The sequence below is a fragment of the Oncorhynchus clarkii genome, chromosome 27 (assembly GCF_045791955.1).
Source record: "Oncorhynchus clarkii lewisi isolate Uvic-CL-2024 chromosome 27, UVic_Ocla_1.0, whole genome shotgun sequence".
In the NCBI taxonomy this organism is placed as follows: Eukaryota; Metazoa; Chordata; class Actinopteri; order Salmoniformes; family Salmonidae; genus Oncorhynchus; species Oncorhynchus clarkii.
This window is the reverse complement of record NC_092173.1, coordinates 8,239,010-8,253,456: the sequence shown is the minus strand read 5'-3', so window position 1 is coordinate 8,253,456 and position 14,447 is coordinate 8,239,010. Positions and strand designations below refer to the sequence as shown.

The window sequence follows — 14,447 nt, the reverse complement described above, 5'->3', positions numbered from 1 at the left end:
CTCTCAATCTCCTCCTTCACAACTCCCCCCCTCTCTCTTTCGCTCTCTCTCTCTCTCTCTCTCTCTCTCTATCTCTCTCTCTCTGTCTAGCTCTCTGTCTTTGAACGAAGAGGAAGGAGGCTTCATTGTCAGACTGCCTGAACATTAGACACACATTCAGCAGAATTAGCCCGGCGTATCTGTCGACGTTGCTCTATTCTTACCCCACGCTAAAGAGCCTACATTTTAATCAGCAGCTTGCTCCGACGCACAGGCCAAATGTTCTTGCCTTTATAAAAATGAAAAAAATGAAAAAAATGAAAGTCAGCTATAACTCTCGGGGATGAGGACGATTATTTTAGATTAAAATGGCCGCCCATGACATGGCGAGGGAAACTCGACGGCGACCAAGGAAAAAAAAAATAATGCTTTTGAAACAGTGCATGTGGGGTAAAGGATTTATGAGAGAAAGACAAATACAAGTTTGAATATCTATCAAATATTGAAGAGCTGAATGTGGTCCTTGAGACTCATCATTAGCAGTGATGGGTTTTATACATCACACTATTCAGCTATTTATTCCACTGCTTCTTCTAATCTTAAGGAGGCAAGTTCCATCTGAATCATTACACGTCCAATCCAACAACATGCAAAATCTGTGTGTGTGTGTGTGCGTGTGTGTGTGTGCGTGCGTGCGCGTGCGTGTGTGTGTGCATGTATATATGCAATGTAGAAGATGAAAAGGATTCTTAGGAGAGTCTTTCCTCGTTCTCTCGCTCACTCAGTTGTTTTGAGCCGCGTCTCTAATGTGTGCTTTGAACGAAAAAGAGGGAAACGTTTTTGCCTCAACACTGAACCGCACACGTTTGTATGAAAATTAGGGGGAATGTTGTGAAAAATTGGTTGTGAGAAACTGGATGAGCCAAGACCAATTTAGATGGCACTTATCCATATGGGGACCGATCAATGTGTTTTTTTAATTTAACAAAAAAAAATGAAACCAAAAATAATCCCTCAATTCCAATGCATGGTGAATCTTCATTGCTGTCACAAATAAATATGTGAATAAAATATTGGACTACAAACACAGAATAATATTGGATGTTTAATAGTTTGAAGTCAAGTCTTGATCTCTCTCTGTCCCTGCCTTCTGTTAATTCCCCATTTCTATGTAAATTCACTGCAATGTACCACAGCCAGCAAGGCTACAGAATCAAGGTTACAGCAGCGCCTCTGTAAAGAAATGTTTATGGATGGAGGACTGCAGCAAACATTGAGAACGTGTAAAGATCAAATCCAGCCACACAAAAGAAGAAACATGGAGTCCATGCCAATTACTAGCCCCATACTTCCCCTGTACACACACACACACACACACACACACACAAACGTCTCTCTCTTTGTTCCTTCCTTTCTTTGCCTTGTCCTCCAACCAACCAACACTCACTTGCTTTTCTTTACCTATTTTTGTCAAATATATTGAAAGACTAGTTTTGTAACCGTTTCCACGTTGTATGATAAGGACATATTGTAGGTAACCCTGTGAGACTTTAGAACAGAAACTCCTCTCATGTATCATCCTTACCGAGTAGGTTTACTCAGAACATTGTGTGACTTGCTTTGGTGCAAAACTACCCTCGTTCAAAATACCACTACAGTACATTTAACGATCATAAATCATTTGTGGTCCTTATCAAGTACATATCAAGTACTGTACTTATTAAGAAAAAAGCATCCCTCCCCCCTCCTTACTCTCTGCCCAGCTGGCAGCTTTTCTCTAAAGTTGTAAGACAAAGGATAGTGAATGCGTGAATATGTTTCAATATGGGTGTTTATGTGAGAATGTATACTGTTAATACAGTTCATAGTATACACATAGTTGTATGGAGAATTGTTGAGTGTGTATGTGTGCGCGCACGCTTGTGCGAATTTGGTGGTGGTGGGGGGGGGGGGGGTCTAGTTGCTACGCATTGCTTCGACTCCCTTTCAGTACCCCTTGAATGCTGGAGCTGTGTTTCCATGGTAACACTGACCCCTGGGAGTAGATGCTTTTCACCAGGAGCCTCTTTATAACCACAGATTCACAGCTCGGAAACAAAGAGACAAAATACACTCTTTCTCTCTCCCTTTCTTTCCAGAAACTACTCTCTCTGTCAATGTTATAATGTTTGGTCGAAGGAGTAAAAACAACTCACTCTTATTTTTCCCCTATGTTACGCCATAAAAAAATATCTTGAGTGTATCCCCCCCCCCCCCCCCCCCCCCCTTTGTGCTTTTTTCCCCCTTTTAACTAGCCCCCTCTATTTCAAGCTCGATTCACTCTCTTTTTCTCTGTCTGTCAGGTATTTCTAACATATATTCCCTATTTTCACTCTTTGTTGGTTATCTTACGTCCTTCTCCATTGTTCTGGGCTATTTCAAGTTCTTATCTTGGTTATCTCTTTTCTTCCATTCCCTCGCCCTGTCCCTTCCTCCATTCAATTGATATCACACTTTTGTCATGTGGAGATACAATGTTAAAGCAGCGCGGTAACCATCTCTATGTCCTCTCTCTCTCTGCTCCTCTCCCCAGGCCAAGCTGATAGTACCAAACAGCACAGCAGGTCTGATCATTGGTAAAGGTGGAGCCACAGTCAAGGCCGTCATGGAGCAGTCGGGCGCCTGGGTGCAGCTCTCCCAAAAACCAGAGGGCATCAACCTGCAGGAGCGCGTGGTCACCATTAGCGGAGAGCCCGAGCAGAACCGTAAAGCCGTGGAGATCATCGTTCAGAAGATCCAAGAGGACCCCCAGAGCAGCAGCTGCCTCAACATCAGCTACTCCAACATCTCTGGCCCTGTGGCCAACTCCAACCCCACCGGCTCCCCCTACGCCAACTCAGCCGAGGTGAACCCCGCTGCTGCTGCTGCCGCCGCTGCCACAGCCTCCAGCCTCCTGGGTCAGGCCACCATGCAGAGTATGGGCGGCTTCCCCACCACCATGGGTCCCAGCTTCTCAGGCAACGACCTCTTGACCATCACCTCGGCCCTCAACACGTTAGCCAGCTACGGCTACAACACCAACTCCCTGGGCCTGGGGCTCAACCCCGCCGCAGCCTCAGGAGTCCTGGCTGCCGTAGCGGCTAGCGCTAACCCCGCCGCGGCTGCCGCTGCTAACCTCCTGGCGTCCTACGCCAGCGATGCCTCCACCAGCGCAAGCCACCAAGCCGCCTCCCTGGGAGGTTTCACCCTGGGCTCGCTGGCCGCGGCCACTGGGGCCACCAACGGCTACCTGAGCGCCTCGTCCCCACTGATGGCACAATCCCTGATGGCCACTGAGAAGCAGATGCAGGAGGGGGCCAAGGACGTGGTGGAGATCGCTGTTCCCGAAAACCTGGTAGGAGCCATCTTGGGGAAAGGAGGGAAAACGCTAGTGGAGTACCAGGAGCTGACTGGAGCCCGGATCCAGATCTCCAAAAAGGGAGAGTTCATTCCCGGCACCCGGAACCGTAAAGTTACCATAACCGGCTCTCCGGCGTCAACGCAGGCAGCTCAGTATCTGATCAGCCAACGGATCACGTATGAGCAGGGTGTGCGCGCCACCAACCCACAGAAGGTGGGCTAGAAAATGAGAATGGAAAGGAAGAAAACGAGTGGGGGCTTGGGGAGGAATGCAAAGGGAGAGAGAAAGGGAGAGGAGAACAAGAATGTTGGAAGGAATCGTCCGCCCGTTTTTTGGTGTTTCAGTATTCAAAAAATGATGCGACGCAAAAATTCGCTCGGGGAGAGAGGAGAAAGTGTACCGTGGAAAACAAAGGAAAATAAGGTGTAAAATGTAAATACGGTTTTATTACTTAAGTTTTGATGTTTCGGGATTTTTTGTTTGTTTTGTTTTCTAGTTCTTTTGTTTTTTGTTTGTTTGTGTATTCTCCGGACAGTGGTGAATGCGATTTTAAACTGGCATGCTGCCGCGCTGCAGTTTGGAAAAGGGGGGCGGTGGGGGTACTGGGGGCCGACCCCCATGGAATCAGCCCCTTCCCCACCCCCACCCCCATTCCTGTGTAGCTCACTGATGTTTTTCTTCAGATTTGCCTTCAATTTCAATTTTCCCCTTACCCTGCCCCCCACTTTTTGCCCTCCCCCTACAAGGGTCTGATAAGACTGCAAACCAGTGCTTGGTTAGAGATCTAAGGAAAATCCCTGTAGTTGATGACATACCCCTCCATGCCCCGATCCCTCGCCCCTCTCCCAGCCACCCCCACTCTGTTTTGAGCAAAGGAGGGGGAGAGATGTGCCCAAGGCTTCCACACATGGATTATCCTCGTACCCCCTATAGCCTCGCGCCTTAGGTTCTGATTTAACCAGATGCATGCTATGCCACGCTCCGTATTTATATATGGGATGCTCGTGTTTCGTATGATGGATGAAGGCAGAGACGCATGATGCATCTCATTGGGTCAGAATTCTAGCGTAGCGCAAGAGTACATATAGAGGTCGGGGCATTTTTCTCAACACGGTTTGCAGTCTGATATTATGATTATTATTATTATGATTATTATCGATATCATCGTCATTATTTATGAATATGATTTCGCCCATAACGTTTGGTATTTTTTTTTATTTTTTTTTATTTTTTATCTGTAAATTCAGGTTGACATGAATGTAAAAGACTATTTTTGATTTGATTTGTTTCATTTAAGTGGATTTAATAACATGTCACATAGTGTAATATACAGTATGTCTTATTTAAGTCCAGTAAGAAATGGAGCATAAGCACCACAGCAGTGATGATGAAGAGTAAGAGTCAACTTTGATATCCAGCAAAGAGCAGGAGAGTAAATATTCAATTTAAACACACACACACACACACACACACACACACACACACACACACACACACACACACACACACACACACACACCATGTGATGCCATTTCAGTGCTATAAAGGGATTATAATATCTACATGGCAGATTACGTGAAATCAAGCAGACTAGTCTCTACAGTATATACATAGATAGCGTCAAAATGAAAATGCCACTTGCACAACGGGCCCAAGAGCACCGTTCACATTCTGGCAGGGGCCGAAGCGCTCTAAAAACGCCAACCCAAAGTTGTTTCAATGTTGTCTGAGCTCAGATGTCTCTCCTCCCTCCGGTTTAGCCTGCGTCCCTCAACATTGTGAAAAGCCAAAGTGTTGTTGGGACTGTAGGGCCATAGGCGTCTCCACTGAGATATCCAGCGAGCGCTGCTCTTCTGCCTGTGGCACTCTTAACAACACTCTGTCTAGACAGGCCAGGCGAGAGACCAGGAACAGGGGCACTTAGAACCCTAAAGGTGGTGGCCCCGCCAGGATACGTACATACTACTGAAAAATACAAACACTGAAGATGAGAAAGTTGAACTTACTAGGGTCCATGCAGTTTGCCAGGCCTTGTCTTGTGGCGAGCAGAGGTATTGAACACAGTGCATATTTAGAAGTTGTTTTCCCCTAATACTTGCTCTTATCAAGCAGTGTTCAACTGTCCACGATGAACGGGGGGGGGAATGTAACGTGCTGCGGTCTGTTGGGCGTTAACGACAGCTAAGTCTAATGGTTGTGGGTTATTCTGCTTTTGGCAAACTGCAGGGACCTCCCACTACACGTTCCATGCAATGGATACTGCCCACTAACCTATAAGCTGCTATGATTTTGTTTGTTTTTATCTTGTTTTTGTTTTGTTTTTGCAATCGGAGTACACTGAAGTTGATCTTAATGCACTGTGAAGTGTGGCGATCGTTTTCTCTGCCCATGAGGTCAGGGTTGTGTTCTGTAGGGGAGCTTTGTCACAGGCGTGTGCGTTATTATGTCAGGGAAACGTACGCACATGAAATACCAGGCGACTAATCATATCTCATGAACAGAACTCTATTTGCAATACAGTATCAGTTCTCAGTTAGACGTGCAAGACGAGGAAAGAGTATTCATGTTTCTGAACACTACGTTGAGACCGGGATCCTGGCTTTGGATGCGCTTTGACTCAGTTTGGCAATGAAAGTCATGTGGTTGTAGAAACAGTCTCTAATTATAGGATGGGATTGGGGGGGGAGTGGCAAGTGTGCATGTTCAGCTTTTGCTATTCAAAGACAACAATAGTTGGAGGTATGTGGAGTTTTATCCCAATTTTGGCAGGGTTGCTCTAATCGTCCGACTTCCCTTTTTATATTTGCTGTTTTCACAAACAGCTGAAATTGATATATTCTGTTAGCCAACTGAAAATGGCTGGCTAACCTAAAATGTGATGACTTTTAAAATGCCAAAGGAGGAGGGGGGCACATTTTGCTCGACCCTAAACAATCTAACTTGGTCTGGTAAGGGAACCTATCTCCCCAATTGGACATTTAGACACTGTAATGTAAAGGCAATCTATCCAATGGTGGGCTCTCACTAGTATTCGCCATTGGAACGTTTTCTCTATTGTCTATTGGAGCGACAGTGAAGCGCGTATCTCGACAGATTGGTAAGGAGGCTTCTTTATTTCCATCTAATACCATCCACTTTCCTCACCGCCCCAACCCTTGTACCTCCGTGCACCCCATTCTTACACATCAACCCAGAGCCCCCCCTCTCACATCTCTCCATGGGTGATAGTGTCTGGTGTTACGATGCATGTCTGCTTGCCCTTCCAGACCACAACTACTCCAAAACAATGACTCTCTGAGTCTCCTAGTGCTTTGAGGGTAGAGAGGACAGCGTCCCCTTGATTGCAGAGCTGAGCATGAGAGACTAGTTAGTGACCATTTTGCCAGCAGCAGTGAGAACAAATTAGTAGGTGACAGCGGAAGTAGGAAAGAGAACCTACAACCAGGCAACTAAGAGAGAAAGATACCAGCTGACTTAATTCTGTCAATCCAATGGCCAGTGGCTTGAAACCATATTTTATATTGTATGTTATTGACAGGAGTGAAAGCACTTTGCTACATTTGGAATGCATGGGCAGATACATACAGTACATTCATAAACACATTCACATAGATTGCGAGTAGAATAAGGGAAATACTGCTTGTTGAAGTCATGAAGAAATGACAGAGATTACTGGATATAAGCGATACTAAAACTGTGACAAATCAATGTGAACGATATCAAATACAACAATATCAAATACCTGTCGTTGGAGATCACGAGAAGGTGCCAACAAAGTTCGTCAAAGGATGGCTTTGTTATCTTTTTATCGAATTCAACAAAATTACCCCATGATGATGGGGTTTTAGGGCGTCCATTTTTGTTTGGTTTGTAATTTAGGGGATGTAGATAAAATGTGATGAGTACTGGAAGCAATATACGTAGTAGCATGTTGTCCTTGTATTGTCTTTTTATTCTGTCTGTTGTCAAAGCTTTGGATTTACCTAGATGTTAAATAGATTTACCTAATTACAACTTTTTTAATTTGTGAAATTGCTGCTATTTAATAAGTGATGTACTAAAAATAAAGTTAAAACATATCTGATTGGTCGTTTAGCAGGATGTCGTAGTTCCCAGAGGTGTACTAAATGCTATACATGCTGATAAGATAATAATTACTGTAAAAACAAACTCAACAAATAAACCTGTGCCAAAATAGATCTTTAAAGACTGAAACGGGAAATGCGCGTGATTTAAAAAACATTACATGAAAGGAAACGTACTTTTATAAGAAAAATAATGTGAAAAGTGCCAAACGAACCATATTTATAATTGTAAATAGAAGGGAATGGTACAATATACTTTTTTGTGTGTGAGTAAAATCAATAAAAAAATTAAAAATAAGCTTTTTAGTTAAACCTTTTAATGCCCTCTTTACTACTATGTGACATAAAATAAGGGATTGTGAAGGAAGGGAGCCATCTTGTTAGCCAGTAATCCAAATTTCCTTGAATTCTACAGTACTTAGACTCCTGGGCCAGAAGAATCAACGTATAGATAGATTAGCATGGTTAATGATACACATGATATTAACATTCTTAATACAGCCTTTTATAGTTCTGAAAATGTATTTTGTGGAGATAGATGTTATCTTTTTTGCACGTCTATATTGCATGATATCAAAGTGAAGCGTGGACAAAAAAAATGTAAGAAACAAAAATTGTACAAAAAAAAAATTAGGCGGTGTGTTTTGTTCATTTTGAAGACAAATCTTTGCATGCCAACAATGGTAAAGCAATTTAGTTTTCCTTGACACATTTTCAAACGTGTGTTGTTTTCACTAAACACATGCAGGGACATCGTCCAGTAGAGCAAGGCCACAGTGTAATTAGATTGTATGACTGGATGAGTATTTTGTGAGAACATTGTCTAGGCATCTAAACATTCTTAGAGAGATAGGAACAAACTTTTGATCAAACATAAAACAATTCGGGGTTTTCTTTGTTGGTTGTGCTTCTTTTACTAAAACTGCATTATTTAATTCCGGATCACATTTTATGCTTTTTACCATAGATACCGAGATATTGTCCATGAATGTACTCACCTCTGCATAAGTTTGCATATCACTCTTCGATCATGACTTCAGGGCTTGAGTGTCCATGTGTTTTGTGTGAATAACTAACATCAGGTAGGCCAGATCTGGCCCTAGTGTCATTCTAACCATCTGTTTCCTCTTTCGGCTCCCTCTGAGCTTGATCTCTTGTCTTGATGTAAATATGCACTTTATATTTCTCATTTAGACAGAGTTCTCATTTAAACCCCCATCTCCTGAAAGGAAACTAGGAAAAGTATTTTGATGTATCAAGCTAGGCTGTGTGTAGGCACCATGTTTTTTCACGCTCTGTTGCTGCTCAGCTTTTGTATTTCTCAATCCCCTGGGTCTCTCTCCAGCATTTGGGACAAGGTGTGTTTTACTCTCTATTCTGTGAATTTGGTCTCATTACATGATTACACTTTCTACAATAAAAAGTTATAGGGAGAGAAAAAAAATGACAAATATTGCCAATATTCCCCATGTTGTCCATTGCCCAACTGTCATTCAGTTTCACCATTAGACAACTGAGTGGTGTTGGCATGCTCAAAAAGGGATTGTAAATAACAAAAGCTGGTCAGCCACAAGAAAACATAGCTTTTCCTCATTTAACACAGGATTTTGCCTTTTGTATATTTCTCAAGCGTTCAATGATCTAGATTAGTGTCAAAAAGGGACACTCAGTTTAAACTATAACCAAATTGACATCCCTGTTCCTAGCGATGCCTCAGTTGCAATAGAATGTCAGCATGTATAGCTGTATAGCTCTGTAGAGTAAGCTGAGATGGGGGTTTGTGCAATAGTGTAGTACCTTGCTGTGCATGTGCTATTGTCTGGCTCTTGTGTCTGTGTGTCTGTAGTAGGTCAGCATCATGGTGTCGTCTCCATGTCGCTGGGTGAACAGATCTGTTTTGTGATGTGCAGAGGAATGCAAACGTATGGTTCACCTGCTACAGGTGACATCATTTCTTTTCAGTGGGTGTGTGGCTACTAGTGCTCAACTCCAAAACCTCACAATGCCCCAACCCCCGCCCTCCTCGCTCTCACCCGCACCCACCACCCATAGCCAGACATTCACGGAACCCTGAGTCCCACTCTTGAGCTTGTACCCCATCGAAGCACCAGCAATTTTAAACTGCATTTGTCATATCACTGTTCAGTTCCTCTTTATTGTTTTCCTGTTTTTTATTTGTACTACGCTCTCTAACCTAGACCAATTATAACAAAATGCCATTCATGTGTACCCTGTTTACTCCCCCTTTTCTCCTTTTTGCACTTTCACTGCCCCTCCTTTTCCAACCACTCCCCCACACTTCTGCTCCGATCCCGCCACACCACCAAACCCCCCCCCCCTCCCCCCCCACCTCCTCCTCCTCCTCCTCCTCCTCGAGTTTCTCCCGAGTGCCAAACAAAAACAGTACCATTCCAAACTTTTTTGAGTTTTCTTGTATGTTGGACATCCATTGGACGCACCCATGAAGCCAGCATGTTCCTCCATAACATGATGTCAGTCATGACGCCTCAACATTACCCAAAAGAAACAGATCAAAAAACCCCTGAGCTAAAAGCAGACCTGGATTAACCCGGTAAAGGCTGGCTACCTCTCATAAACTGCTTTTCCTAATTCTCTATCATCTCTTCAACCTCCAGGACATCATTGATTGTGTGCCATAGTGTTGGGGGCACTTGTCACTCTCCTCACCCCCCAAGTCTCTCCATTTGATTTTCGATGGGAAAAAATAAAAAAATCCATTTCTAATGACGATTTTTTTTCTTTAACATTTAACCACACTCAGAATGGTGTGAGGAGTGTAATCGTCAGCTGCGCAGCCATCCTCTGTCTTCTGAACTTTGAACTTTTCACCCCTCATGAACTTTATTGACCTTCTTCCTCCCCTTCTATGTTCATCAAACTGTTTGGACTTAAATCTCCATTCCATCACCAAACCTATTTGAGACTGTGCAATTCTGGTTTAAATTATTTGATTTTTTTTTTGTTTGTTTCTTATCAGTGGGGCAATTCACCGAGATAAAGAATGAAAAATCATCCACAAAAGAAATACAGACAACAAAAAAAAACACAAAAAAAACTGTTTCTCCACAATTTCATTTTTCTCTCATTGTAAATATTTTTGTCAGATTTTGTTGAGCTGTAAAGAGAGGCGTGTTCAACAGAATGGGGCCGGCAGCATAAAACCCACCTAGTGGAAAGAGGAAGAGAGAGACGCACCCCATACATCTACTCGTTTGTTCTGCTACAGTAGCTTGTGGTCTTGACATTGGTGTGACCTGCTGTATTTGTTGTTGTTTATCGCCATGCTAGCTCCACTTAGATAAAATGATATAAAAACGTAAAAGATCATTCAGTTCTGGAGCTGATAGAATTGTTTACATTTGCTACCGTAGTTGTATTCGTTGGTGGTTTTGTTCCGCTTAGAGTGAGTCGTAGTTATTGTAATGCTTTGTAGTGTAAGAAGATATCAATGTGGAGAACTTGCTGGACTCAGCACCTTACACTAAATGTGGGACACACAAGACTAGGGGGGAAAAAACGTGTCGCTCCCAAACCACAAAAAGGAAGTTGAGGCCTCTTTAGTGCAATAGAGTTACTGCGGTTTACATGATAGAAGTGATATAGTTCAGAACTAGGATTATGTTAATTAGGCATATTGTAGGTGGGCGTTGGTGAATGTAAATGCCAACATGACAAAGGTGCCCGTAGTGCCAACTGAGACATATCTCTCTCAGTGAGTTTAGTAGAGTTAAACTGACTGAAAGTATTCATTTGACACAGCTAGACTGGACTGACCATATCATTGCTTAGCTTTGTGCTCCACTCACAAAGTTTTATGCTGCCAGCCTCATTTTCTGATAACACTTCATGAGCTATTTATTTTCAACCTATAATATACTATTAATAAATTACAAGACAACAAGAAAAAGGGAATGACTGGAAAGGTGAATTATTGTTTTGTTTTTTTTAGCATTTTAGTGGTTGCTTTTAACACCATTCATTAACTGACTTAAAGAGTATTGAATATTTAATGTAATTGTAGCATTGTGTTTGTAAAAAAAAAAAGGAAAAAAAAGTAGTGAGTTGTGTTTATTGACTTGTGGATTACCAGTGAAGTCGGCAATCTAGTGCTAATATATATTTCATCTTTTTTTAAGGATTATTCTTTTCCGACAGCAACAACAGTCATTATAAATGTTCATTTTAGCATCACCTGTCTTCTGTTGTCTTATTCTTCACCTCCCACTACACTCAGTCTCATCCAAGTAACACATTGCAAGTTTGTGCCTGAAACCATGTGCTCGGTCTGGGGGCGGGGCCATATGGTATGAGCGACGTGTGAGTGTGTGTGTGTGTGTGTGTTTGTGTGTGTGTGTGTGTGTGTGTGTGTGTGTGTGTGTGTGTGTGTGAGAGTGAGTGAGTGAGTGAGTGAGTGAGTGAGTGAGTGAGTGAGTGAATGAATGGAAAGGCTGCTATCTCAGCCTTGGTGGGTGGGTGTTCTGTCCAATGTCCACCAAAGCTAAAACCTGGAGGGCTTCCATTCACCAATGGAATCCCCTGACGTTATAGCTGGAACTTCATCATGTGACCTGAGCCGACTCTTATCGTTCATAACCCTCCCACCCAACCACTCTCCACCACTACCCTATCCCTGAGTCATCCCTTACCACACGTCATCACCATGTGATGTTCTCCATCGATAACATACTACTCGACCAGATCCACATTAACATGTCTCCTCCATGTTTCCAAAAGGAGCGCGTTGCCAGTCAACCTGCTTCCCACATGATACTCAACCATCCTCTCTAGCTGCCGGGGCCAGGCCCATCAGAAAGCGATTTGTCTCAAAACAAGAGGATAGAGAGAAATAGTGATGCTCAGGGTGTCTCCTTGATCTCCCTTTATATCCTGCCTTCTGCGGTTGTCCCACTTTATTCTGCCCTAATGATTTCTATGGAGCCCAAAGACGACGATGATTTCCATATGTTCATGTAATGGTTGCTTAGCAATTATTCTGAGGGATGATGTGCACCTACTTAGAGGAGCGTGCACATACTGTATTGTTTACAACCTAAATGAGACCAACGCTGTTGAAAAAAATGTGTAGGACAAAAACAAATTCCGTATTGCTAAATGATGACATTTCAACGACAATTTCTGTGACATGAGTTAATGTAATTATGAGTCATTGCATGGTACTATTTTTTTGCAATGAAAATATATTTTTTTGGACTGTTAGAATGGATGGTACATTGTCAAATTCGTGCAACATTTAGACGCTAATAATAAAACAAACGTTGGTGTCCGTGTTAATGTCACCATCAGGAGAGGTTTTGGACCAATGAATGCCAAAATGTTGTAAAGGTTTTGTTCATTTGTACATGGTAATAATGGGTCAAATAAACCATTGAAGCTAATTGTCAGGTAGACGTTAGTCTTACTGATGAATTAATCAAGGCCCACACATTGGTTTACCACGTTAATACTCAAAGAGGTGCTTGGAAATCAGTTGATATTGGACCGAATACAGTTATTACTATAATCAAACCCCAAAAGAGGTAAGTTAAACACCCCTACTCCTGCAATACAATGTGCACCTGATACTGTGGTGTTTCACAAACACACGTTTACCCCAGGCAGAAAGTATATTTCAAGAGGATTTAGGTACAGTGCCTTGCGAAAGTATTCGGCCCCCTTGAACTTTGCGACCTTTTGCCACATTTCAGGCTTCAAACATAAAGATATAAAACTGTATTTTTTTGTGAAGAATCAACAACAAGTGGGACACAAGCATGAAGTGGAACGACATTTATTGGATATTTCAAACTTTTTTAACAAATCAAAAACTGAAAAATTGGGCGTGCAAAATTATTCAGCCCCTTTACTTTCAGTGCAGCAAACTCTCTCCAGAAGTTCAGTGGAGGATCTCTGAATGATCCAATGTTGACCTAAATGACTAATGATGATAAATACAATCCACCTGTGTGTAATCAAGTCTCCGTATAAATGCACCTGCACTGTGATAGTCTCAGAGGTCCGTTAAAAGCACAGAGAGCATCATGAAGAACAAGGAACACACCAGGCAGGTCCGAGATACTGCTGTGAAGAAGTTTAAAGCCGGATTTGGAAAGAAAAAGATTTCCCAAGCTTTAAACATCCCAAGGAGCACTGTGCAAGCGATAATATTGAAATGGAAGGAGTATCAGACCACTGCAAATCTACCAAGACCTGGCCCTCCCTCTAAACTTTCAGCTCATACAAGGAGAAGACTGATCAGAGATGCAGCCAAGAGGCCCATGATCACTCTGGATGAACTGCAGAGATCTACAGCTGAGGTGGGAGACTCTGTCCATAGGACAACAATCAGTCGTATATTGCACAAATCTGGCCTTTATGGAAGAGTGGCAAGAAGAAAGCCATTTCTTAAAGATATCCATAAAAAGTGTCGTTTAAAGTTTGCCACAAGCCACCTGGGAGACACACCAAACATGTGGAAGAAGGTGCTCTGGTCAGATGAAACCAAAATTTAACTTTTTGGCAACAATGCAAAACGTTATGTTTGGCGTAAAAGCAACACAGCTGAACACACCATCCCCACTGTCAAACATGGTGGTGGCAGCATCATGGTTTGGGCCTGCTTTTCTTCAGCAGGGACAGGGAAGATGGTTAAAATTGATGGGAAGATGAATGGAGCCAAAAACAGGACCATTCTGGAAGAAAACCTGATGGAGTCTGCAAAAGACCTGAGACTGGGACGGAGATTTGTCTTCCAACAAGACAATGATCCAAAACATAAAGCAAAATCTACAATGGAATAGTTCAAAAATAAACATATCCAGGTGTTAGAATGGCCAAGTCAAAGTCCAGACCTGAATCCAATCGAGAAGCTGTGGAAAGAACTGAAAACTGCTGTTCACAAATGCTCTCCATCCAACCTCACTGACCTCGAGCTGTTTTGCAAGGAGGAATGGGAAAAAATGTCAGTCTCTCGATGTGCAAAACTG

General features: G+C 42.7%; 1 protein-coding gene across 2 annotated transcripts in view; it reads left to right on the top strand.

The window, feature by feature from the left end:
- LOC139385625 (RNA-binding protein Nova-1-like) overlaps positions 1–11,655 on the top strand; it is a 52,733-nt gene extending 41,078 nt beyond the window's left edge. For both annotated transcript variants that reach the window (XM_071130845.1, XM_071130844.1), the window contains one exon: positions 2,552–11,655. In XM_071130845.1, coding sequence (XP_070986946.1) covers positions 2,552–3,580 — 1,029 coding nt within the window. In that variant the 3' untranslated portion in view covers positions 3,581–11,655. The remainder of the gene's footprint in view (positions 1–2,551) is intronic.
- The last annotated feature ends 2,792 nt before the right edge of the window (positions 11,656–14,447 follow it).